Raw genomic sequence first — 27,423 nt, 5'->3', positions numbered from 1 at the left:
GCTAGGATTGTGTAACTGCGTACAGTTCCTTGATTAACATTTCAGCTGAGTTGAAGTCTCCCGTGGGCGGAATGCGCCGACCAGTTGCCAGTGTGCAGACTTATACTTCAATCATTTACGTTGCCTCTGTATTTCCCGAGAGAGGCCCGGCTAGAAATGTACTGACTGTGTACTTCTCGAAACAGTCTTCTTCGATGTACTTTATCTATACGCTTTATAATAAATTAAGTTCCTATTTCTCGAGACATTACCAGTTCCTATAGAAGTGTAGATCAATGCATTCACCTAGACCCTGTCACTAGAAATTCTGTGTCATTGTGTCACTCGAGAAGATTCCAGCAAGAACACGTGTCCTGCACAAGTATATTCTTGAGACACTTCATGTATAAATACGATATCCGTATTTGCTACAGACCGTTTGCTTTCTGAATGACTTTCAAGCAGTAAACTAAATGTAATCAGTAAAAATGTAAAGTTATCCATGTGCTTAACTAATTAAGAACTACGCCATGAAGGCTTATGGGGGAATGGATGTATAGGTCCACGTTTTCTTGACATTGGCACTAGTTGGAGGTGATTGGTCAGCTTTACCCCCGGCGAAAGAGTCCCCGGTTCCCGTTGGATAGGAGGCTGGGTGGGCCCAGAACCGGTTTGGACAACGTGGAGAAAACAAAATTCTTGCCCCTACCGGGACTTGAAATGCGACCCTTCGGTCGTCCAGCGAGTACCAAGTCGTTGTACCGACTACGCTATCCCGGTTCCCAAATCAGTATACAAAGTAAAACGATATTATGTTTAAGTTATTAAGTTTATTCATCTCATAAATCCAAATGTTTCCTTAACAATTTTAAAACGCAGGTCCTTCTCTTAGCTGAGAAGAGGAATTGCACGTCCATGTGAGACTGGTTAACAATTTTGTGAGATATGACGTTCTGAGGGGAGTGATCATGAATTTTGATGTTTCAGTTAGCAGTTCGGTACATTTTAATTAGGACGTGCAAAGACGAAACATCGCTGTGAAACCTTAGTATTTCTTACAATTAAATATTAATAGCTTTCTTATAATTTCGCCCTGCTTATAATTTACTTTCTATAGTACTAGCATTAGAACACTTGTCCTGCATTCTCTCAGGATAAGAACCACTTCCCAAAGCTCCCGAACCCATTGGCTGCTCGTAATAAAAAATCGAGGCTGGAAATTGAAATGTTGTATCCGGACAAGATGGCAGTCCGTGAGAAATAATACACAAAGGAAATAAACTGCAGATATGTGCGGTGTTCTTACGGTCAGCCAGGTGCTACCCTCTTGTACTGCTGAATTCATTTTGTATAATTTGTATTCACAGCAATTAATATGAAGGCTAGTTTTCTGTGATGTGACGCCAAGTAGTTTGCTGGAAAGGTTTCGGAGCAACCTCCTGTCTCCATCTTCAGTTTAGCAGCACCTTCTCCCAAAAAGAAAATATTGGCACCATTTCATCAGACAATCCGTCGCAATATCCCAGAAGACTTTGTATTCATTTGGTTTACGGTCTTATAGTGAAGCTGTGAGTTCACAAAGTTCCAAAGTGAAACCTTAATAAAGTAAAAGTAAAGCTATCCCTGTAACAGGCTATGAAGGCCCATAGGGTTGTGAGACGTCGAGGCTCCCACATTATCTAGACAATCGGCTTAAAGATGGCGGTAAGGTTGTCAGCCTTACGCGCCGGCCGCGCTTTACTCCCCAGGAAAATTATTTAATTAATTCCTGGTACTCATTTCTGTTAAAGGCTGAGTAAACCCCAGGTCCTAGTGCGGCTGGAAGGATTAGGTGAACTGAAAAAAATCCAATGACCTCATCGAAACCTTCTTAATACTTAACAAAATTCGGATACAAACCCGCGATTCCTTGGATTCCACCAGCTAATATCGTAAGCAAACCAGCTCGGTTCTTTTTGTTCCTATTTGCTGTACAGGTTGCCTCTATTTTCAGTGTCCTTTTATGTATAAAGTTGGAACTTATGAATCCCTCGAGGAACAATTGTAGGGTTGCGATGCATTTTTTTAGCACGCCAAATTAATATTTTAAATTTACGAACTATATAAATTTTGTGGTGATCTGATCGCCAGAAGATTTTCTAATCGGTTCGTATGTACGCATTTTGACTACATTATTGCTACTACTCTGTAAGAAGTGACAAGTGTCCATATATCTGTCCGTCCGTCCCACACGCGTATTTCATTCTAAATTGTGGAAGTTTTGAATATGGAAAAGAGTTACAATTTTGGTTAAAGACGGAAAACGACAATAGTAAAAATTTTGTCTTACAAAGGTCCTAAAGTGAACGCTGAAACTTCATTGCTACGAGGACTGTATTGACCTGACGAAGGTTATTCTGAGGAAATGCGAATTTGCGTAAAGACAGAAGTTGCCTCACAAAGTGCTTTAATTGCCCGGCCTTCACACTGCTTAACGAAGAGTGACTGTCACGTGGGGTCACAGATGAGAAAACGGAAAACACACAAATATTAAAACATGGACAAGACAAATATAAGAACAGAAATAGCGGATCGAAATATAAAAGGAAAGAGAAAGATAGGAAATAAGGAAGAAAATATAGAAATAAATAGGCCTATTTAAAAAAGAAAAAGACATTTTCACTATCTTAACTACGAGTAATAGTTAAGTACAAAGGATTTTACCACATATAATGTTCACTTTTTGGTTAGGATGTCTACATACGAATACGCGTACATGTTTCGTACAAGATTTCGGGGGGCTAGTTGTAAATCAAGGAAGTATGCGCTTTGCCAGTTTGGTCTTTGTGTTCTCCGAAGAGATTTCGGCGAAGGGCAAGGACATCGGTTTATTTACAATTATTCTTAGGCTATTTAATGAATCTGAACTGAACTATCATTGAGAGAATAAATAACTCTTCTAATAAACGGATGTGAAACTTCCAAGAAACTTCCATGTTCTTCGGTGACGTAAGTTGATCCTACTGGATAAACTGGATAAACGCAGAAACAAAGTATTGAACATGAGTCAGGGTAAATGGTGGAAACAAGGAAATGAGTAAGAGAAATCATGTAAACTTTGATTCTCCTGCACCCTCTCCTCACATGCATGCACCCAAGGTTCAATTTTATCTGTTGTACTGAACCGTAACCTACGTGGCATAGCCGTGTAGCGATGTCTTAACATTCGTTTCTAAAGGGTTCTGACGATGGTGTATAACACAAAGAATTACTGGGCGTTTGGACTTTTTCCATCATCCGGTATTCTAGAGAATAGAAAACACGACGTTTCGGATACTGGATCTTCTCATTAACAAATTCCCAACTGTCTGACTAATGAAGATCTGGTCATAAACCCAGATTGGTGCTTTATTCCAAGACAGACTGGCCAACTGACCGTCGGTCGTAACATAAGCCTCAGACTCAACTTAGTAACTTCATAATCAGGATTTGAAGGGAAGACTTTATGTGTGATACGTGAAGTGGGGGCACTATGCTACAAGCCGGAAGGTCGCGGGTTCAAGTCCCGATGAGTTCATTGGATTTTTTCAATTGACCTAATCCTTCCAGCCGCACTATGGCCCTGGCGTCGACTCAGCCTGTAACAGAAATGAGTACCAGGAATATTCTTGGGGGTAAAGGGTGGCCGGCGCGTAGGGCTGACAACCTTACCGCCATCTCTGAGCCGATTGTCTGTAAAATGTGGGACCCTCAACAACTCACAAACCTATGGGCCTCCACGGCCTGATACAGGGATACCTTTAATTTACTTTTTTATCTGAAGTGTGTAATTCAGTGAGACTGTTACAGATCATGTGTTAAAATCCGTTGCAAGGAAACGGCTAGTGGAGACTAATAGACTGAGGACACTAGTCTCTGTGTCAGTGTTCTGTAAAATGTAGTCAAGAGTCGTGAGGGTATAAGAGGCCAATAAATCGAGTCGCTAACCGAAACCCCGTCTATAGTCACTCACACACCTGACAACACTTTCCCTTATTTAGGTCTATGGTCTTTTATCACACACTTCTAGCCCTGTCATCACCAGCGTTTCTATTCCATTTAATGTTTTTTGGTTAGCCTGATCAGTCCTTAGGTTCATTAAAATTGCTTTTATAAATTAGAGTCATATATCGTCGAAGGTACGATGAGATGCTTATGACTGGCAATAAGAAATTCGAGTTAGATAATAGCGACTGTTTTGAAGTCTGTGAGGATACCGGCAACTCGACGGGTACCTCTAGAGTACCTTCCTATCGAATGGGTACCGGGGGCCCTTTGCCCGGGGATAAAGCTGCAAGGGGGAAGCAAACCATTCACTTCCAGCTGGTGCCAATGATAAGAATACGTGGGGCTAAACCTCCACTGCCTCATACGCCTTCGTGTGATCCTTAATTAATTAAACAGAGATCAATTTGCCCTATCTCCAAAATATGCGTAGGTAGCTATCGATTACGAACATATCTGACGTCTTTGTCACTTTTATCGTACCATCACAGATATTTCAGGAGAGGTGTGGACACTGATCTTCCTCCACTCCCCCCCTCCTACGCAGTAAATATAAGAGTGGTTCAAGAACATCGCGAATCTAGCTTCGTGTTCCAGACGGTGTGACCGGTTCAAACGTCCTGTTGTTGACAAGCCGTCTTGGGATTTTTAGTCTCGCCAAACGATGTCATGGACTATCAAATAGGCCACGACATTTTCCGTCCACATCCTCCTGCCCAGTTAATCATACACACCATCCTCTCATTCGCCGTTATAATGCGTTAAGAAGTAAATCAATTAGTTGAATTGACCGATTCTTAGAATTTTTGGTAAATTAGTTTCAGTTGTTTAGGCTGTATTTCATCGAGCGAGATGTGAACACTCACGAGCATTTAGCAGATAAAAGTTTAGTAAAATGCTCACATGGACTACATGAAGATACTTTCGATATTCGCCTGGCAAGAATACGAGAAACCTGTTCGAGATTCGAATCAGAAACCCCCTGAATACAGATCCAGAATATCACCGCTGCACCGACCCGATCGATGCCCGGAAGGTTCATCTACGGGTACGCGATGACCTGCAAGCACCAGGTTGGAGATCACTGACCTGTGTTTTGTCATGTTGTCTCCCCACGCTTCAGTGATTAAGGGGATGCCCCTCCCGCCATTCTTATAACTTGAAGTGGGTCAGTACGAGGGCGGACGAACGAAACTGAAAGTGTTCTGTTTATTTTCCGACACCTACTTACAATTTCCAGCGTAGTGACTTTTGGTATTCCATCCGTTTATGACCGTCAGCCTACTGACGAGGTTATGTAACCTCGAATGAATTGCTGGACTGATGTTTTCTTCTGTGTCCTCAGATATGCTGGGATTGTACGTAAACAAGAGTATTTCCTCAAGTATCTCAACTCATAATTCATAATCATCCTTCCAGTCAATGCAACTTAACGTTCGCATTTTAGGAAGTAAAATGAAATAAAACGCTATGTGAGATTTAGGTTTTCACGGCGGTGAAGATAGTCTGGATTGTGATTCATTAGCCTGTTAGGTGGTTGCCGGCGTAGGAACCTGCTGCGTCTGTCTTTTTCCACTTTCACAGAAGCTGAGCAAAGTAAAGCTATCCCTGAAACAGGCCGTGAAGTCCCATAGGGTTGTGAGACGTTAAGGGTCCCACACTATCTAGAAAATCGGCTCAAAGATGGCGGTAAGGTTGTCAGCCTTACGCGCCGGCCGCGCTTTACTCCCCAGGAAATTTATTTAATTAATTCCTGTTAGAGGCTGAGTAAACCCCAGGGCCTAGTGCGGCCGGAAGGATTAGGTCAATTGAAAAAAATCCAATGACCTCATCGGGACTTGAACCCGCGACCTTCCGGCTTGTAGCATAGTGCCTTAACCACTACGCTACCGCCTACCCCTTCTGTGTTTGTCTACAGGTAGAGGCCTTGCGACGAGCTGATCACCCGCCCAAGGAGTCCTACCGAATGTGTAAGATCTAGAAAAACCGAAGTGAACGGAGAAGTCCATGGAGGTAGGCCTAGGCCCACTGGGGCTGTAGTGCCAAGGAAAAAAAAAACTAAAATTATAATATTCAATGCGAAAGTTCATCTTCGAAATATATCCCTCATGCGAAATATATTTTGAGATATCCTCGTTTATTTTACTGTGTATTTGTTCTCATTTGTGTACTATGCCAGGGCTAGGTACGAGTAGAAAGTAAAGTGTTTGTTAGGAACCAAGATTCTCCAGGTATTCCTCGTGGCACCTGAAAGTAGCGTACCTTTTATAAACTTCATTACGAGACACCATTCTGAGGGGTGTAATTTGTTTCAGCAAGGTAGAGCTTTTCGAACTCGGAAGCCGGGATCGTGGGTTCGAATCCCACTCAGAGCATGGATGTTTGTGTGCGTTTTTCTGTGTTTGTCTACAGGTAGAGGCCTTGCGACGAGCTGGTCACCCGCCCAAGGAGTCCTACCGTATGTGTAAGATCTAGTAAACCGAAGTGAAACGGAGAGTTTCATGGAGGTAGGCCTAGGCCCAAATGAGGGCTGTAGCGCCAATGAAAAAAAGAAAAAGGAAGAGCTTTTCGAACACACCTAATGAAATCTAGGTTTTGATAATTGCGAAACCAAATCATTGAATAGCGACAGTGAAATACTAAGCAACTGTTATCGCATTTTCTCTTGGATTTTTTGTTCGCAAGTACCAGTTCTGACAATAAAGAAAGAGAACTAGCCACCGTGTGCTTGAGCAGTGGACAGAAACCTCAGTATGGTTTGATGGCATAGGCATATCAGCATTTCACAGCTGTGTTGTTGTTGATGTATGACAGTCTCTTTCTTCCTGTCTGTGTGTGTTTTGGTGTCTTGTATCACGACAATGCGCCTGCTCACACGACACTGTCTGTGAGGGAGTTTTAGCTAGCAAACAAATAACTGTGCTTGAACGCCCTCCCTTTTCACCGGATCTAGCCCTCGGTGACTTTCTTCTGTTCCCGAAGATAAAGGGAATATTGAAAAGAAGACATTTTGATGACATTGATGACATCAGGAGTAATACGACGGCAGCTCTGAAGGCCGTTCCACAAAACGAATTTCAAAATTATTTTGAAGGGTGGACTGGCATCTGTGCATAGCTTCCCAATGGGAGTACTTTGAAGGCGAACACATTGTTATTCACAAATATATCGCGATGTATTCGCGAATTTTGTCAGACCACGTATGTTTCGTAAAAAGTATACATTACAGTTATAATACAGTTTTATTTCAGCTTAAACCTTTAGAATTCTAAATATTCCGAAAGAACGTAAAGGCGGTGATCACTGTTTAATATCAATATACATTTCATAATTTGTTCCTGTAACTGTGAAAATGCAGGAAATTAACGAACCGCCAGATTTTTATAGCCGAAATCCTGAACGTTGCTCTTTATTAATATATAAAAACTAAAATTCTATAAAGCGTAACGATTTTTTTATAAATAAAATATTTTCAAAACATGTAAGACAGCGAAAGATTTTACTCATTTGTTAAAAATTCTTTACACGTAATTGAATTTTAGTTTATATTAATTCACCAGATAATTCTGATCTCGGTAACTCACCTTGAGCGGCGCTGTTACATCCAGGATGTGAACTGGGAACTGCAGGTTGCTCGTGCCACATGTTGCGATTAAATTTCCAGATTTAAAGACGAGTTTAACGTATCTTTATTTCGTTCAACACCTGTGGATCACTTGTTCCTAAAATTGGTTAGTACACGCTAAGAATACATTTTGTCTTTCTTAAATTATTTTAATTTTTATTATAAAACGTAATATTACATAAAACACGTTTGAAGTTATTTACATGGAATCACTGCAAAATGGCGAGTTTTAATTGTCCTGTGTGATAACCATTACCTGATACAAGAGATCTGCAGTTCTCATGGCGATGTTGAACGAAACATCCTAAAATTAGAAAGTTAATGGTTAAACCAGAAATGTAACAAAGTACAATTTTGTATGACAGTAGATTTTCCTCGCTTGTTTATATTTTTGTTTTAATTATTTACTTTCGTGTTTGAAGGGTTTGCGTTCATGTCATACATTAATTTGTCGTATAAAATAGTTTTTATTCTTGAAGAAAGCAGTCTTCTGGGATTTGGCACCGTGTATATGTGGTGTTAACCGACGTTTCGGAGGAACGTATCGTCTCCATCTTCAGGCTAGAAGAAAAATATAAGAAATCTGCAAGCGAAGAGACCGTGAGAACCGGTAAAAGCAGAGTGCGATCTCTTCGCTTGCAGATTTCTTATATTTTTTCTTCTACCCTGAAGATGGAGGCGATACGTTCCTCCGAAACGTCGGTTAACACCACATATACACGGTGCCAAATCCCAGAAGACTGCTTTCTTCATAGTCACCGCCGTGAAAGCCTCAAATCTTACAAGAAATATTATGTATCACTAAAACCGTTAAATTGTATCTTCTATACAGACGGAATTTAATTGTATAAAAGTGATTGAACTTACAAGTTAAAGCTAAATTAATTTATTGGGTTAAGATTTAAGTAGTGAGTTTTGGTTTCATGTTAATAACCAATTTAAAATACGTATATCCAGGGAATATTATTTCCCTAAAATTTGGAACTCCTTGTGATGGGCCACGCCAGATCTAGATTGGTGCAACTGTCTGTCTTATATGTAAGGCATATGATCATCAGTTACTTCAGTTTCTGGCAAAATAACGCAGCTATGGTTCTGCACCATGTTTCCCTAAATAACAGGTGCTACGCTTATTTTCAGAATTTCTATAATTTATTTACCCCCCTTCCCCCATAATATCATGAAATACACATTTGCGGGAAAATCTGTAAAATCACCACCACCCACTCTTATAACCATAATCTGACCCACGGTAGCCTCCATAGCTTCCAAGACTATATCCACCTTCATAGGGGCGATAACCCCCAGTACCTTGGCTATAATAACTGCCTTGACGATAACCGCCATAACCCCCATCATATGGCCGATATCCCCCATAACCACCCTGACTGTAATAATCACTTGGTCTGTATCTATACCCATAACCGCCATAGCTGTAGCCATTCCCATAGCCGGAACCGGGTCTCGAACTATAGTCATAGCCATAGCTTGGTCTCGAGCCCCCATAGCTGTAGGAAGGTCTGTATCCGCCATATCCTCCGCTCACATAATTCGGTCTAGAGTCCCAGCCTCCCCCTGCATAGTTCCAGCCACTTCCGTATCCGCCATAGCCGCTTCCGGATCCGCCATAGCCACTTCCGTATCCGCCATAGCCACTTCCGTATCCGCCATAGCCGCTTCCGTATCCGCCATAGCCGCTTCCGGATCCGCCATAGCCGCTACCATAGCCACCATAGCCGCTTCCGTATCCGCCATAGCCACTTCCGGATCCGCCATAGTTCGTGCTGGCCTCTGTAGCTACGGCGATGAAGATCACTACTGCAAACGGGACCTGGAATGTAACAGCATGTCAGAATGTGAGGAGCACAAGCACTGAAAGTGTTCCAAATGCATCCTTCGGTATATTGCGTAACTTGTTGGCCTAGATGTCTATTTAATGCAGACACAATTGTACTATTACAGTCAGCTGCTGCATAAAGTCACGAAATATTCTTATTCGTATTTCGTTAAATATAATCAATGTTGGAAAATATTTCGAATATAAATAGTGGATCTTAATCAACTCTGTGTTTCATGTTATGTAAAAAGTGTATTTTGCGTAATGGGCCGCTTTCAAGAAAACCGACGGAGTCCGAGTTGTACTTCATGATAAGAGAGATTACTTTGACAATAAGTTTCGAAACGAAATTCAGCGGATAAAAATTTCATTGCATACACCAGTACCAACATTTTTCGGAATCTGTCAGCTGTTTTGTAAAAGAAGCACAGGGAATTTCGAATCGACACGACCTCCTCTTCATCATGCTTTCCTCGTATGTCCTTTGTGCCAAGGACGAGGAAGAATGCCGTTTACATTGGTACAGGTATGCTGCCTTTCGTAATTAACTGTAATGCCTAGCGTTGAATGAGTTACTTGACGATGCTGTTTCAACTGCATAGGTTATGGGGCTGTCGCATGGAAGGTGATCATAATCGGTGAAAATATAAGAATTATCAGACTGCCGTGGCCTATTCGATGGTGCTGTACCGGCATTGGGACGTAGAAACAACAAATAATTAATTGTGGATAATCTGAAACCTGACAGAGAATCGAAACGGCTTTCTCAGGAACAGAAAATGAAAGACAAAAATGTGACATTGCTGGTGGCGTGTGAAATCAAGTGAAAATCTACGGATATATTGTGGGGTGAAGGGAGGAGGAGCTTCCGAATGACCTCTTGGTATGTTTTCATTCAGAAAAAAGTACCTAAGTGGGAACACAAGGTTCTTCATAACAAATGACGAGCCTGGACCGACGTTATTCAAACGGACAGCCGCACGCGTCCGGAAGTAGTTGCTATTGAGCAAGCGGTGACGTTTCGAATCTTGGACGACACTGGGGTGTTCTGAATAAAGATCCTCTTTATTTCTTCTCTTCTCCTAGGTAAATACCGGGAATAGTAGCCAGCTTAACTGACCCACCGCCGCTTCCTCTCCGCCTCTCTCAGGGGCGTTAAATAACTGATACAGCGACATTAACCTACTGTCCATTCAAATTTGCCGACGGTTATGGTGATGGGATAGTTCAGTCGGTACAGCGACTGGTTACGGGCTGGACGACTGAGGGGTCGGAGTTCGAGACCCAGTACGGTCAAGAATTTTCTCCTTTCCATGTCGTCCAGGCCGACAATGGAGCCCACCCAACTTCCTACCCAAGGGGTACTGGCGGTTCTTTCTCCGGGAGTAAAGCGACTGGGGCGTGAAGCTGACCACTCACCTCCAGCTAGTGCCAAGGTCAAGAAAATATGGATCTATACATCCACTCCCCCATGCGTCATGTAGTGCTTAATTAGTTAAGCACAGGGACCCTTTACCCTACCTTACCTTTAAAGAACACCAAAGTTATGCAACCTTCTCTACTTAAGGGGCACAACTGTGCGGAGCAGGGCCTTCTTGAGATGCTGATGTCTCTGAACTTGTGTGGAGCCAGTGGGTTCATTGCCATGCCCACAAGAGACCCCACTAGACCCTGTTCCAAATCTTTCGACTCCAATCTAATTAAGCAGGTCCCACACAACTTAAAGGTGTATGGTTAATGGAGTCTTAGTTCCATCAATTCTTAAACTCGATAATATTTGGAGGTGGGTGATCAGCTTCACGATACAGCCACTTCCCTGTTTCCACAGGAAAGAATTCTGCCCCTGCCGGGAACTGAACCCCAGTCATCATTATACTGACCGAGCTATTCCCCTTCATCTCATTCTTCGGGTCTATTTTAATATTATCTTCCCACGTACGCCTCCATCTCCAGAATGGTCTCTTACTTCTAGTCTTTCCGGTCGAAACACTACCAGTTTCTCACCTCCTCGTGTGCGCTACATGTCTCTACTATCACCCCTCCTTGCTGTAGACAGCCTAGTAATATTTGGTGATTATAACATATCGTGGCCGATCACAGTGGCCACGTGCGGTCTAAGGCATGGGCTGTCTTCACACGCTCGAACTCTGGGATCGTGGGTTTGAATCCCACTTGAGACACGGATGTCTGTGTCAGCTTATCTTTTGTTTAGGTAGCAGTCTTAGGACGGGCTAATCCCTTGTCCAAGGAGTCCTACCAGCCGTGTATAGGATCAAGAAACTGAAAAAGTAGCCAATGCCCAACAAAGGGCTGTAGAGCCATAATAATAATAATAATTATAACACTGTTACTGCCGATCACAGTGGCCGCGCGTTCTAAGGTGTGAACTGTCTTAGCTCGCTCGAACACCGGGACTGTGGGTTCGAATCCCACTGAAGGTATAAATGTCTGTGCGCATATACTCTGTTTTTATATTGTTCCGTGTGTAGGTAGAGGCCTTGCGATGGGCTGATCCTCTGTCCAAGGAATCCTACCGTCTGTGGAAAAAATATTACGAAATTGCAGAAGAATCCAGGGCCCAACAAAGTACCGTTGAGCTATTGATGAAATGAATGAATGAAATAACATATCCTGAGATCCTTAGTATACAACTGTATCTATCGCTTTGTTACGGTTTCTCTCTGCGGTCATGTCCTCCGTCGTCCTCATTTTGTTATTCCACTACGGAGACAGACCAAGTTTCACACCCATATGAAAAAAAGGCAAAAGTACCTTCTTTGTATTTCAATCTTCAGACTTCTTACACTGTTACCTGCAAGATGACAGACTTTTAACTGAATAGCAGCCAGTATTCTCCACCTATCCTCGTAATTTTTTCTTGAATGCAATCTTTATATTTCTGCTCTTTTCCAACTTGCGCCATATTTTCCGATTAAGTAGAAATTTCCTCATCGCCATGTGAAGGTGCGTGATTAGCTTCACGCTTAGACCGCTTTCTCTACAACGGGAGTATTATATTTCTAATATCTGAAAGAAATATTTTTCTTAGCTTATCTGAGAAGTATGTTGAACAGGTCAACATTCCTCGCTGCGCCTCCTGAGAACCTGTTGAATACGCGTGATAAGCTTGCTTAAGAAATGTGTTACGAAACGCAAACCCACGTCTGATTTCAAGGATCGTGGATGAAACATTTTCGTTACACATTTCCTAATATTTCTCAGGGAAAGTTGGTAGCTTGTGACGTACACTTAATTTCGTTTCTAATTTAAATATCATCTCGAGTGTCTAGGTGAAGGAAGAATGATGTCCTACTTTCAATTTCTGAATCAGAATTTTTAATTGTTCTTTGAATGTTGTCATACTTTCTCGTATCTTAACCAATATTACTGCGACAATAAAATCATGGAGGATGAGCTGGACGGATCATGTAGAACGCATGGGCGACATGTATGCGATAGGTTTGCTTACAAACATGAAAGGAAAAGACAATTTGAAACACTTAGGCATAGATGAAAGGATAATGTTAAAGAGGATCTTAAAAAGCTATAGTTGTTTTGAATTCGATAAAGAATCTCCGGTTTCCATAAAAGGCAGCGAATTTTCTGACTAGCTGAGCGACGGTTAGCTTTTAGGAAGAGGCGTGTTTAATGGAGTTATTTTTTTTTTTGCGTTGTAAATCCACTGTTCACACTATCCAATTTCAACGGAAGTTTTCTAATATTTGATTAATAGTACTAGCAAGGCATATATTGGTCGCCTACATAACAATTTTCTTAAAAATAAAAATAAAACTAAACAAAATTAAATTATTGGTAGTGTCAGTATCATTCTTATTGTGCTTGTACTATACTACTACCCGTGCACATGCGCACGAGAGAGCGTTTTCGTATTTCGGCAGAGCTAGAAGTTGACTTGACCGCTTATTGAGAGGCTTCTGCGGACATTCACAACGAATATTGAGAAAAACATGCCTATCCGCTCCGCCATGTCTGTCCATCTGTCGGATATAACAGCTCGAGAACTGCTGGACAGACTGTCGTGAAATGTGAACGCGAAGAGGTTTACTAATATCCGTCGATATATTCTAAGTTTGATTAAATTCGGACGAGAAATAACGGACATTTTACACGAAGGCTAACATGCATTTCTGCGCGCATCCCCATTGTAACTGGCTGTTGTTTCTTTTTTTAGAAAAAAGATTCCATAAAAATTTATACGTATGAATGTTATGACCAACGCAATTTGTCAGTAAGTCTTACTGTTTTAGAGATAATTAAGCAGAATTGTTGCACTGTTTGTACATTTCTTAAATTTTTTTTTTCCTTGGCACTACAGCCCCAGTGGGCCTAGGCCTACCTCCATGAACTTCTCCGTTCACTTCGGTTTTTCTAGATCTTACACATTCGGTAGGACTCCTTGGGCGGGTGATCAGCTTGTCGCAAGGCCTCTACCTGTACACAAACACAGAAAAACGCACACACACAAACTAAACATCCATGCCCTGAGTGGGATTCGAACCCACGGTCCCGGTTTCCAAGCGAGCGAAGACAGTACATGCCTTAGACCGCTCGGCTACCGTGACCGGCAGTGTATAAGAATAATATATAAGAATTCAGTTCGTACCTCACAGGAAACAGATCCGAACCCACGATCCCGGTTTCCAAGCGAGCGAAGACAGTACATGCCTTAGACCGCTCGGCTACCGTGACCGGCAGTGTATAAGAATAATATATAAGAATTCAGTTCGTACCTCACAGGAAATAGATTCGAACCCACGATCCCGGTTTCCAAGCGATCGAAGACAGTGCATGCCTTAGACCGCTCGGCTACCGTGACCGGCCACATTTCTTAAGTAGTCTTGATTATTTCCTTCGAATTCTGGGGCAATATTCTCATTACCTTTCCGCCATATTTGACATAAGACTCAATTAAAGTAAGAAGTAAAGCTAAACCGGGGCTTTTATAACTCTATTTATCTATCTACGTGTATCTACCCATTCATCCATTCATCCATGGCTCTACAGCCCTTGTGGACTTTGATTTTTCAGTTTATTAATCTACACACAGACGGTAGAACTTCTTGAACGGGAGATCAGCTCGTCACAAGGCCGCTACCGACACACAAACACAGAATAAACACACAGACATCCATGCCTCGAGTGGGATTCAAACCCACGACCCCAGTGTTCGAACGGGCGAAGACGGTTCACGCCATATACCGCGTGGGCACTGTGATAGGCCATGAAGACGTATGGGGGAGCAGAAGTATAGCTCCACCATTCTTAACATCGTCACTAGATGTAGACGAATATTCAATTTTAGGTCAATGCCGGTCTATCCCCCGAGAGAGACAGCCCCTGTACCCATTGTAGAGGGGGCTGTCTAGGCCTCAGTGCCTCTTTGGACCTCTATGGATAAGAGAAGCGTCTCCTGTCCCTACCGGTAATAGAACTCCGTCTCCTCGCTCTTCCAGCCCGTAGTCGCTATACCGACTAAGCTTTATAAAAGAATGTCTGAGGTTTTCCTCAGTCGTTTCAGCCAAACGTAGGGTGATTGTCAGATATGCCCTCATGTATATCCCTCCCGAGCGACTATTCCGTTAAATGTTGCAGCTTACGCAATCGCTAAACATTCAATTAATCAATCAACATATTTTCTGGCAATATTGCCAATTTTGGGGGTTTTGATGTCAACAGTTTTTCAAGCGACACGCTGACAGATGTCTACAGCTCCCCGTTAGATCTCTAGGTGTACACATGTATACTAAATGAGGAAGAAGTCAGCATAGTACAGTCACTGACGTTTCTGCACCACCAGAGGCAAACACTATTCGTATATCACATCATGTCAATATGGGCTCTGGGACCCACCCAACCTACTATCCATTGGATACCTGGGTTTGTTTACCCAGGACAGAGCGGCTGAAGCGTGAAGCTGACTACGCAATCCCATCTAGTGTAGAACTGTACAAGTTGTGACTCTTTCTTTGCCTTCAAGGTTCCTTGCCGTTCTTCATATTGTGGCTCTTAGACTCAGGAGCAATTTTGGTCTTTTAAGGTCTTGAATGAGCCTCTGACCCAGTAATTCTCGCTCTCCAAGGCTCCGTTGGACAGTCACGATATTCAGTCATCACCGTGTGGCAAGTTTCTTGCAACGTTCAGTTAATATCTTAACGAAAACCAGAATCATAATATTCTTTGGGGGGGGGGAAGTGAGTGAGAAAGAAACTGATCGACGTTGTTTCCCTAGAAACTAAATATGTGTTAGCTCTGGCTGTTTGCCTTCCTCTTCTTCTTCTGTTATTTGACAAAACTGCACATATTTACAATGGGGCACGTGGTAGCGTAGTGGTTGACGGGGTTAAAATACCGATGAGGTCATTGGATTTTTTTCAGTTGACCTAATCCTTCCGACCCTGGGCCCTATGGCACTGGGGTTCACTCAGCCTCTAGCAGAAATGAGTACCAGGAATTAAATAAACAATTTTCCTGGGGAATAAAGCGCGGCCGGCGCGTAAGGCTGACAATCTTACCGCCATCTTTGAGCCGGCTGTCTAGATAATGTGGGAGCCTCAACGTCTCACAACCCTATGGGCCTTCACAGCCTGTTACAGAGATAGCTTTACTTTGCTTTACATATTTACAATGTTGTATAGGCTTGAATTCCCCTGATAAACTGAGAACACGCGCTCGAATTTTTTTGCGAGGATTGAAGATAATCATGAAAATATTTTAAAGGGTTGGTTCCAGGTCTAATTTCGTAACAAATTCTTTCACATAGGTGTCAGGAGTAAGAGCCATTACGTCACACTTTTCGGTGACGCTTCATTTTGTTCGATCGTATCTTACAGACTAACTGAGTAACAGGATCCGAAGGCTCAACGCCTCTGTTATTAAAGTCTGAAGTTAAACATGTACCACAGCCACTAACTAACTAATCAGCTACCTAACTAACAAATGCCCTGATAGTGGAACCCTAAGGCCCAGCACAATAATTGGCAAATTTCGGCAACTAACTCCATTCTGCTAAGGCATGTACTGTTTTCGCTCGCTCGGAAGCCGTGATCGTGAGTTCGAATCCCACTTAGGGCATGGATGTTTGTGTGCGTTTTTCTGTGTTTGTGTACAGGTAGAGGCCTTGCGACCAGCTGATCACCCGTCCAAGGTGTCCTACCGAATGTGTAAGATCCAGAAAAACCGAAGTGGAACGGAGAGTTTCATGGAGGTACACCTAGGCCCAAATGAGGGCTGTAGTGCCAATGGAAAAAAAAACTCCATTCTGAGCCAGTTGAATTCAGTTCATATAAGGTTAAGTAAAATTGTCCCTACGTTTAATTAAAAACCACGCTGTGACTTATGGGAATTAACCTCGGAATTACATGGAAGTGAGTAGTCAGATTCACGACCCGGCCGCTTTAACCCGGTGTAAGTGCTTCCGGTACCCATTGGACATGAGGCTGGGTGTCCCCAGAGCAATTCCGGACGCTGTGAAGGAGATAAAATTTTCTCCTTTTGCAGGGAACCTAACCTCGATCCCCATTCAACCAGTTGTCTGGTCACTATTGGCCGAGATATCCAGACTCCATTTATCTAAGATTAATAAGGATATTGTCTACACATTTCCTTCTAGAATTCGGGTTTCGCAACAGGAAAAATTTTATGACAAATCTTTGTTAATTCCATGTGAAATACCGATCCTGAATGACCAACCCATTTCGTCTGTTTGCAACTGCTTGATCAGGCTGTCCGAAGCTACCTTCCATAAGAAATCAGCCACCAACATTAATAATATTAGAACACCAACGTTCAACACAACTGGCACCAAATACCGAAATTCTTCAGACTATTAAGTCAAATTATTATCCTCAAAATAATCTATTCTAAGATCTACTTAATAGTATTCTTTCATTTTTTGGGGGTCTTCCAATTGGCCTCTTTCTAAGGGCCTCCACTGGCCGCGCCATAGCTCAAGCGGTTAGTCGTTGGCTTCCCACCGCGGCGGCCCGGGTTCGATCCCGTGTCTGCTCAAGTGGGATTTGTAGTGGACAAAGTGGCGCTGGGGCAGTTTTTCTCCGAGTACTTCGGTTTCCCCTGCCAATCTTCATTCCACCAACTGCTCCACAATCACCCTCACCTATCATCTGGGGCTGGTACAATAGGCCAGAAGTGGCCGCAGTACAAGGGACTTAGTCCCACCCAACTAGCATTAAAAAAAATTATATTATTTTATCACTTTCGTTCTGGTCTCCAATTGGCCTCCACGGCAAGCATTCAGGCAATCAAATGGGCAGATCTACTCACCAGAGTTCTCATCTTGTGACGTAAGGCCATCTAAGTATCCCGTGGTCACGGCACGAGGTGTGTGTCCTGCTCCACGGTTTGTCTTCGCCTTTTATAGTTTCCGCTGTGGGAGGCAGTGTAGTGTAACGATAGAATCGCCCCTTGTAACCCAGACACCACCTATTGCCCACCTGTTCGTTTATTGGTTTCTTATCAACTAACAAGTCTATTCGAATTTAATGAACCTCTGATTATAATGCGCGACCCAATTTTGAAACGTTAAATTTACTCTCGATGGCAAATATGGTTAGTCATGTAGAAACAATGACAGGTGGAACCAGCAACGAAATTGTTGCAGATTAAACAAAGAGAAAGGGTTCTTTTTCCTTGGCACTACAGCCCCAGTGGGCCTAGGCCTACCTCCATGAACTTCTCCGTTCACTTCGGTTTTTCTAGATCTTACACATTCGGTAAGACTCCTTGGGCGGGTGATCAGCTCGTCGCAAGGCCTCTACCTGTAGATAAACACAGAAAAACGCACACATACAAACTAAACATCCATGCCCTGAGTGGGATTCGAACCCACGATCCCGGTTTCCAAGCGAGCGAAGACAGTGCATGCCTTAGACCGCTCGGCTACTGTGACCGGCTGAAAGGATTTAACATTAATTTTTTCATTAACATATTTAAAAATAGCTTACTTGTCGCGACACACAAATTGAAAATGGCTGTTGTAAGGGAATAACGTTTTAATTGTAGACTATGAGTGGTTGGGAACAAAGCGCTGAGGAAAATAATGGGATCATAAGACCTAGGAAGTAACACGGGAGTAATGATAATTACATAAAGAGACAAATCATAAACAATTCTCTTCATCTAATAACGTTAGAACGAAATTGGGCCGATCAAAATGGCCGCACTCTCTAAGGCATGAAACATCATCGGCCTCTCAAGCACTAAGATCGTGGGTTGGAATCCCACTCGAGGCATGAATGTCTGTCTTCGTTTATTTTGTGTTTGTGTTAGGTAGCGGTCTTGCGTCAGGCCGATCCCCCGTCCAAGGAGCCCTATCTACTGTTCACAGGATTCACGATTTGAGACTTAATTCTGATTGGGAACAAACCAGAGGGCTTAACCCGCCAAGGGAGACGAAGAGAACGAAACGGATTGGCACAAATAGTACAAATTAAGAACTGAGAACTGCATACAAAATTTTGGTTATAAAAGCCGAAGGGAAGTGGCAGCTAAGAAATCTATGCGTATTTTGGAGAATAGGAATATAATAATAAATGAGATTATGGGGTGGGATTAACTGAGTGAATATAGGGTCCAGTGGCCAGTTTTTGTGAACATGGCAATTAAAAACCTGGTTCATTTCTAGCGGGGAATATCTTCACCAGATCAATAAATGAGATCTGTTCCAAACGGTCCTTGCACCGTTCATTCATTGATCTTGTTTGAATATTGAACAATACTAATTCATTTAATTCCAAAAATATCTAAGTTTTCTGCAATACCCGATGCTCGCAAAAGGCGGGCCGAAGAGCGACATATCCAACCCACTGCACCCTCCTTTATTTGAACATCTCTGCGCCTTGTATTTACAAACACATAGTCTGAGATAAAAATTGCGTCGCTGTTGAAGGGAAGCAAGCAAAACCTCATTCTGAGGCTACCGGATACGTGAAGCTTCACACGTTTAACGAGAGTGAGTTGGTGAGGAAAAAAAAAATACAGTCCTGTGTAAATGTTCCGCCCTCCTGTTACTCTCTCTCTCTCTGTCACTTAGATCACAATGTTCTCGGTATTTCGTTCTCAGACATCGAATGTAGCGAAATGATTTCGTATTTGTTGTTTATTTAGCAATCCTGACATATACAACTATAATGTTGCCTGTGGTTCTGTATGGGTGTGAAACTTGACCTCTGACATTAAGGGAGGAACATAGACTGAGGGTGTTTGAGAACAGGGTGTTGAGGAGAATATTTGGAACGAAGAGAGATGTAGTGACAGGAGGTTGGAGAAAACTGCATAATGAGGCGCTTCATAACTTGTACTCTTCTCCAAGTATAATTAGAATGATCAAGTCAAGGAGGATGAGATGGACATGACATGTAGCACGAATGGGAGAAATGAGGAATTCATGTAGGGTATTGGTGGGAAAGCCGGAAGGAAGGAGATCACTGGGAAGACCAAAACAATATTAAAATGGATCTTAGAGATATAAGATGCGATGGTATGGATTGGATTGATCTGGCTCAGGATATGGACCAGTGGAGGGCTCTTGTGAACACGGTAACGAACCTTGCAGTTCTATGAAACGCAGGGATGTTCTTGAGTAGCTGCACAACTGGCAGCTTCTCAAGAAGGGCTCGGCACCATGATTGAGTGAGCGTCTATAGTACGAACTTTTCAAAAATATTTAACCTCTCTTTTTCGTCAGTTGATAACAGGGCATAATGACCTTTACGTAGTTCCCCGCTAAAAACGGAGTTACCCTTTCTAGAATTTGACCACAAGTACCAGTCGGTGGTGAAGTTTTTTGACCTTCAGATACAAAATAAATGTTGGAAGGTTCTATAGACCTGTGTTTCACTAACAGCCATTTTTTTTCGGCATTGCCTTCATATACCCCCAGTTTTCTATGCAATTTTTGTAATCTCCCCTCATGTCAGCATGCAGACGCACCTTAACCTGGCCGCATGCGGAACACATACGCGGAAACTCCAAAATGAACAATTTCCATTCGTAGCTACAATTTCCAGAGAGAATCTCCCCGCTGATGCACTCTTATGCACTAAACCGCGATTTCATTAGAAATCCAGGATATTGGCAACGGGAGTGCGTTTCTGGCAAAGGTCATTACTGTAGCTTCGCGGGTCTGTCCATACGCCCAGCGACTTCTGCAAAAGGAGAGGAAGAGAAACCATGCCCATTGATACAGCACCATGGACGCCGCCAGGACTTTTTCCACGGGCAGGAAGTGATCATTTTCCCAAGGGTCAGAAGATGTGTTTACAAAATTATTTTTATTCCGTAAATGGCAGTGTTTACTGATCGTCCTGGGATGTTGAAGAGAGAAAAATAATTTTAAAAAATAAATACATTTAATTTGGACTATTAATATTTGTCATATTTCCCTTTTCTTAAATTTTCATCTATTTTCCTAAAATCCAGAGGTTGGGGGCAGACGATAGGTTCCCCCCAGCCGGCTCCCATTTGCACCTTCAAAAATATTGCCCAATAATCACAATAACCTTGAAATATTAGGTCATGGTTGTCTTCATCTTTGTAGGTTCTTGTGGCCTTCACATCTGGAGTATCTTCGTTAATCTTTTGAAAACATGTGGGAAGATTTAGTAAAGAAACCTGCACAATAGGCTCCCACCTTAGTCACAAATGACAAAGTGTTTTCGCTGTCACACGTCAGTCTAAACAGATGAGGATTATTGCAGATGCGAGTCTAAGTATTGATAGATTAGTCTTCTCTTGGGAGGGGTTCTATTGCCCTCGATGTAACGCCATGTAGTCAGCGAAAATTTTGTAGGTACATATCGCGTCCATCTTCAGGGTCGAAGAGTAAACCAAGCAAAGAACCAGCATAAAGCTGACAGCGAGCAGAGAAAGCTGCCTGCACGAAGGACAGGAGACGCTTCTACGATAAACAACTGAATTTTCGTAAGTTTTGAGGTTTTCACGGCGATGACAATGAAGAAAGTCGTCTTCTGGGTTTAGGCGCCGTGTATTCTTCGTTTTGGCCAAAGGTTTCGGAGGAACGTATCGCCTCCATCTTCAGAGCAGTTGAATGGCTTGGAATACAGAGAGCAGTAGCTGTAGTGATAGGACTTTCAACTGCTCTGAAGATGGAGGCGATACGTTCCTCCGAAACGCCGGCCAAAACGAAGAATACAAGGCGCCTAAACCCAGAAGAAGACTTTCTTCAACTGAATTTTCCTTTAAAAATTATATATCTATTTTTTTAATTTTTAATGCTGGGAAATTCTTAAGTAGCTGCAGAATTGGCGGCTCCTCCAGAAGGGCTCAGCTCCGTAAGTAAGCAAGTAGGTCTACTAACACATCTTAGCAACTGGTAATCAGCGTTCATACAAGTAAAGAAGTTGAGTAAGACAAGAACAGACGCTCCATGATTTAGGAATGCACTTACACAAATCACTTGTACTTCTCCACAGTAACTCGTCACGTCGGAAGAGAAACGTTTCTTATCTTGTAAGGCAGTGTTGGGTTGCATCACAGACAAGAACAAGGGAAAGAAAGCGGAGATGTTCCGAAATGGTTTCGCAAAATGTTTTATGAGTAGAGTTCGTTGTTCTTTCGTTTCAAGAAAATGGAATTGCGTTGCTTCAGAATAATTCACTATTTGTGGTGAATTTTATCTTGGGGACAGTGGGTTCATGTCCGCTGTTCGTCACTTGACGTAATCTATAAAGGGGTTTCTCTATTTACTGCACATATAATGTCCACCGAACATTCAGGTGTTACTGTAAAGCTGCGTTTCCACTCAGTGCGTAAAATGTCAATCTTCACATTAGTACTCCTTCAAACAAGCCTCTCAGTCATCATAACTTGTCCACACGAATTCTCTCCCAGCTCCCTGACCATACACACTACTCTCTACCCCTTATTATTATTATTATTATTATTATTATTGGAGGGGGTGGGTTTCCGCATGCACCACGACCTGTGGTCTATTGTACGTCCCCCTGTGATATTCTACCAGTCTCTATATCCTACCGATACTGGTGCGTGCCATCAGTCCCGACTCAGCCAGCGAGTTCGGCCTCTACTGGCTCAGCGGTATCTAGATGGTTCCCCCATCTACCAGAGGCGTTAGACACTATTGTTGGGCGGGAAATATCCTTATAATTTGGCCCAGAGGCCTCCTTGAGACATGAGGTACTTTTACGTGCCGTAAAGCTACGACACGGGGCCCACGGCTCTTCTGTGTTCCCTGTCTAAAATGCAACAACCGTCCACTTCCTCTCCCTATAACTGACTGCCTCTTTTCAATCACCCTCAGACAGCTCCCAGCCACAAGTCCCTAAGTGGTCATTAAGGGAAAACAAGGTAGAGACAAGGGTCATGCTAGGCGCCCTCCCGCAACTCTTTACCGAGATATTTATCTTAAATCTTTTCAGGTCTACAAGGTACACGAGTAGGCAATTCAAGACCCCTTCTGGCAGGTCTCGCATAATGTCAAATCATGGATTTATCACCCTGCCTATCTTGACGGAAGAGAACACTAGGAGCGAGCTGGCGACGTTAACTGGACGGTCCAGGGATGGTACCTCGCCGGAGTAGCGTCTCTCAGGATGTAAAAACAATGTATAAACTGATCATAACCACAATTAAATAATTTTCAGCGAGGGACGTACAGTTATAAAGGTGAGGAATTCCTCCGTGTTAAACCTGTGATATTCCGAGTTATACAGGACCTCTGTGTGACAGTTACTAAACCTGAATATAAGTGAATGAAAATTGGTGTGCAACAGAGCATCAGAAAACAGGCCTTTCAGGAGTGCCACCTGCCTAGATGTGTTGTGGTAATGACTGAATACCAGTATCCTGTGAGACACAAAAGGGACACGTGACAATCTTCACGCCATCGAACTTGGACACAGGATCTACATAAGAAAGAAAGATACAAAGAGGCCGGGGCTGTTGTATTACTGTAAGCCTGTATTTTGGAATTGAACCCTGGTCTGGTTAATGATTATCCTTAGGTTTTTCTTTGATTCTTCCTTCGAGAGCGATCCAATTCCCTCATGGGAAGCTTCCAGCAGCAGTGCAACAGCCCAGCTTGGTTCATCAGCGTACGGGAAACAGTCCGCTCTTTAGGATAGGTGCTCTGAAGATCGCTAGCTCCTCCTTCCAAAACCTGACCTATTCATCACTCATAGCCGTATTTTCTCAGTCGATTCCATGGGCTCTATAGCCTCTCCAGTTACAGCAGCATCGTTACAAACCCCAAGACTAAATTAACACTATAAAATGGTTTTATTAATACAAGACCACCGCCACGCCTCCCCTACGTAAACAGTAAAGCTATCCCTGTAACAAGCCGTGAAGGCCCATAGGGTTGTGAGATGTTGAGGGTCCCACATTATCTAGAGAATCGGCTCAAAGATGGCGTAAGGTTGTCAGCCTTACGCGCCGGCCGCGCTTTACTCCCCAGGAAAATTATTTAATTAATTCCTGGTACTCGTTTCTGTTAGAGGCTGAGTGAACCCCAGGGCCATAGTGCGGCTGGAAGGATTAGATCAATTGAAAAAAAAAATCCAATGACCTCATCAGGACTTAAACCCGCGACCTTCCAGCTTATTCAGGCCAATTCAGTTTCTTAAACAATTATCTTATGTTGCGGAATCCCCTCTTTTCAGCATCACGCCATTGGATCGTGTTCGATCGAGTGTTCAGTTTCTCAAAGGAACATCAGGTTTTGTATGTGTTTCCATGATTGTCAAAGAGTTTTCCGGGTCATTACACTGAACTGACAGGAACGAAACTAAATTAGGCCGACAACACTCGCAATAAGTGAATTTATTTTTAGAGATTTCGTTATCATCGACCCGTATAAAAGTGAAACGATGCTAGACGAAGAAAAAGAAGGGTTAATTAGGAAGGACAAAGAAACGATTGTGACCTCCCAGTCATGTGTTCATTTTATGCTCTGCGTTCACAGTGTAATTCAAAAGAAGAACACTTGTATAAATATTCTGTAGACAGTTGGTCTTGTCCAGTCTAGTCCACTGATTTATTACAATGACTTTCATTCATTAAAGTGAGAAACATGGAAGTGATGGCCTTGAATTTCAAGATTTCAGAGTAATTAGTCTTCCCCCATTTAAACCCGCTTATACGATAATTACGTATATCCAGGTCTGAGGTCGAGCCAGGTACATCTTGTCCCTTTCTTATGAGGCGCTGTAATAACGGGGCAAGGTTGCCCCCACCTCAGTAGTTAGTAGAACGTCATATTGATGGTACTATTGATGGCAGGAGGGTTCAGGGCTTGATTTAAGGGGGAGCGAACAGCGCCCCATGTCCTCCACATGACAGAAATAGACTCCACAGGTTTTATTGAGGTACGTTCTTATCTAAATCACGAATAGTTTGATGGTGTGTTTTAGTTTTCGTAACAAATAAGAACAACAGCGAGGAATATCATAACCTCAAATTAATTGGTACTGATACATGCCTCAGTATTTTGATTGCCACTGGGCCCCCAAAACTTTAAACCCGGCCCTCGGAAAATATGCGACAAATGAAGAGATCCTCTACTACTAAGAGACGGCGTGAACACCAAGGTCCAGGAAATGCTGTAAAGGGTTTCCAAAATTGATATATGAAGTTTCGATATGGCTGAATAAATCTGCTTCCACCTCGACGGATTGGGCTGTCTGGCCTGTTCCCGTTCAGAATTAATATGGGTAAATATTAATATTATATATAAATCTGCTATTTTCATTTTCCGTACAGAAAAATCGAATGAAGTGAAGCAAAGATTTGGTTATTCCACACGTAATATCCTACATTTAAATATCACAGCATGAAGGATAGTCTACAGGAACACACATGAATTAAAATTAAATTTTTTAAATTCGCTTAGTGGGGGGTGGAGTCCAACTGGGTCCACTCGGCACGTCGGTCACTGATTGGCCTATTGTAGCCTGCCCCGGGTGATTGTGATGATGCAGAATTTGGTGAAATGAAGATTGACATGGGAAACCGAAGTACTCGGATAAAACCCTCCCCAGCGCCACTTTGTCCACCACAAATCCCACTTGACCCCGGCCGTCGCGGTGGGAAGCCAGCGACTAACCGCTTGAGCTATGGCGCGGCCGCGCACATGAATTACAAACACTGTTGTTCATATGCCGAAGAATTTGGAAGTTGTGCAGAATATTCATTCAGGTGTACACAAAATCCGAGAAGCAGACCCAGTACAAGACTACGATATACATCCCATAAGACCGTAATATTGAGTCCCGAAAGTAATTTGGGGGACATCTACATGGACATGATGACACCTTAAGCCCACCCCTCCTTTTAAAGTAAAGAAAGTGGCCTCACAAATCGCCGGAAGGCCTTATTCAGGACAGCCATATTTAAAATGCGTGCAGGAACCGAATTGTCGCTGGTACCGTTAACCTTGCTTTGGACAGTTGGACGTTACACGTCTCATTATTCAGCGGGAGACAAGGGAATTACTCGAAATAGCCTTCACATCTTTACGTCGGCCTTTCCGACACTTAATGACTCTCATTCCGAGGGCCGAACTACAGACCATAACTAATAATATTACGTAGCTGACGTCTCATACTTATCGAGCTAGCTGGTCCCGTGCATATCTCACAGTCCCTAGATCGAATATTGATATTGTCAGATTTGAGGCTTTCACGGTGGTGACTAGGAAGAAAGCAGTCTTCTTGGATTTGGCACCGTGTATATGTGGTGTTAACCGACGTTTCGGAGGAACGTATCGCCTCCATCTTCAGAGTAGAAGGAAAAATATAAGAAATCTGCAAGCGAAGAGACTGGTCTGCTTTTACCGGTTCTCACGGTCTCTTCGCTTGCAGATTTCTTATATTTTTCCTTCTACTCTGAAGATGGAGGCGATACGTTCCTCCGAAACGTCGGTTAACACTACATATACACGGTGCCAAATCCCAGAAGACTGCTTCCTTCATTGATATTGTTAATGGTTTTTCTGCGTTTCTCCTGGTATGCTTCTTTACTTGTTGAGGATATGTTTAAAAAGAGAAAGGAAACTGTTTTCTGTGTACAGTTCTCTTATAATACAAGATCATCACTACTAAAAGTAGCAATAATATTTTTGTAAATTGTAAACATGGCGATAGAGGTTTAATTTAACTGGAAATGATAATTAGCAAACGTACTTACGTCAGCAGTCGCACAATAAAGTGTGGTCATGAATCCCGCGGGACTCGGAACCAGGAATCACTCTACTGTCATTCATTCATTCATTCATTCATTCATTCATTCATTCATCTGTAATCTGTCAAGACGACAGGTCCAAAGTCTCTTCCAAAACAGTTCCTCCACTTAATGCGATCTAGAGCTTTCTCCTTCAGTCAGTAATGATAAAATACACGTCATCAAAAGTCATTTCGAAATATCTGAGCCACAAAGAAACTTCACACAGGCCTACATAAAAGCTCGTATTTTGAAGGCATAAAATAATTGTGAATTCTAACAGGATATCTTGAACTATGGTTGTTGTTCTCAGAATGTTACAGTGACAATAAATCGAAATCTGAGTAGGGACAGCCCCCCCCCAGTTGTACTCGTAGGTACAACGAACACAAATATTGAAAGCTTGTATTAGGGACTCCAAAATTTCAATTTCCTTTTTTTTTCCCCCAAAATTTCGGGTATTACTTCATCGTTTCTGACTGTTCATCTATAGTCTTATATGAACGGAATTAAACATTGATAAATTGTATTACTATTATTAATTATTATTATTAACCATATTATTATTTTCATAACTTGTACTCTTCTCTAAGTATAATTAGAATGATCAAGTCAGGGAGGATGAAGTGGGCAGGTCAAGTAGCACGAATGGGGGGACAAGAGGAATGCATGTAGGATATTGGTGGGAGAGCCAGAATGAAATAGACCACTGGGAAGACCAAGA

The 27,423-nt window shown here is 42.6% G+C and overlaps 1 protein-coding gene across 1 annotated transcript; it reads right to left on the bottom strand.

The window, feature by feature from the left end:
* Window positions 1-8,348: 8,348 nt before the first annotated feature.
* Window positions 8,349-17,829, bottom strand: LOC111867212 (keratin-associated protein 6-2-like). Its single transcript, XM_023856844.2, has 2 exons — window positions 17,766-17,829; window positions 8,349-9,458 (listed from the first exon to the last, which is right to left on the bottom strand). Exons 1-2 carry the CDS (start codon window positions 17,793-17,795, stop codon window positions 8,841-8,843), a joined length of 648 nt encoding a protein of 215 aa, XP_023712612.1. The 5' UTR covers window positions 17,796-17,829; the 3' UTR covers window positions 8,349-8,840.
* Window positions 17,830-27,423: the final 9,594 nt, after the last annotated feature.

Source organism: Cryptotermes secundus, unplaced genomic scaffold (genome assembly GCF_002891405.2).
Source record: "Cryptotermes secundus unplaced genomic scaffold, Csec_1.0 scaffold565, whole genome shotgun sequence".
Taxonomy (NCBI): Eukaryota; Metazoa; Arthropoda; class Insecta; order Blattodea; family Kalotermitidae; genus Cryptotermes; species Cryptotermes secundus.
Note: the sequence above shows the minus strand (reverse complement) of the source record. Positions and strands in the feature narration are given on the sequence as shown.

Bases quoted from the DNA above. Each gene is read 5' to 3' on its own strand.
- LOC111867212 (XM_023856844.2), bottom strand. From the start codon at position 17,795: ATGGCCTTACGTCACAAGATGAGAACTCTG. The intron at 9,459-17,765 runs GTGAGTAGATCT...GTTACATTCCAG, and splicing joins GTCACAAGATGAGAACTCTG to GTCCCGTTTGCAGTAGTGAT.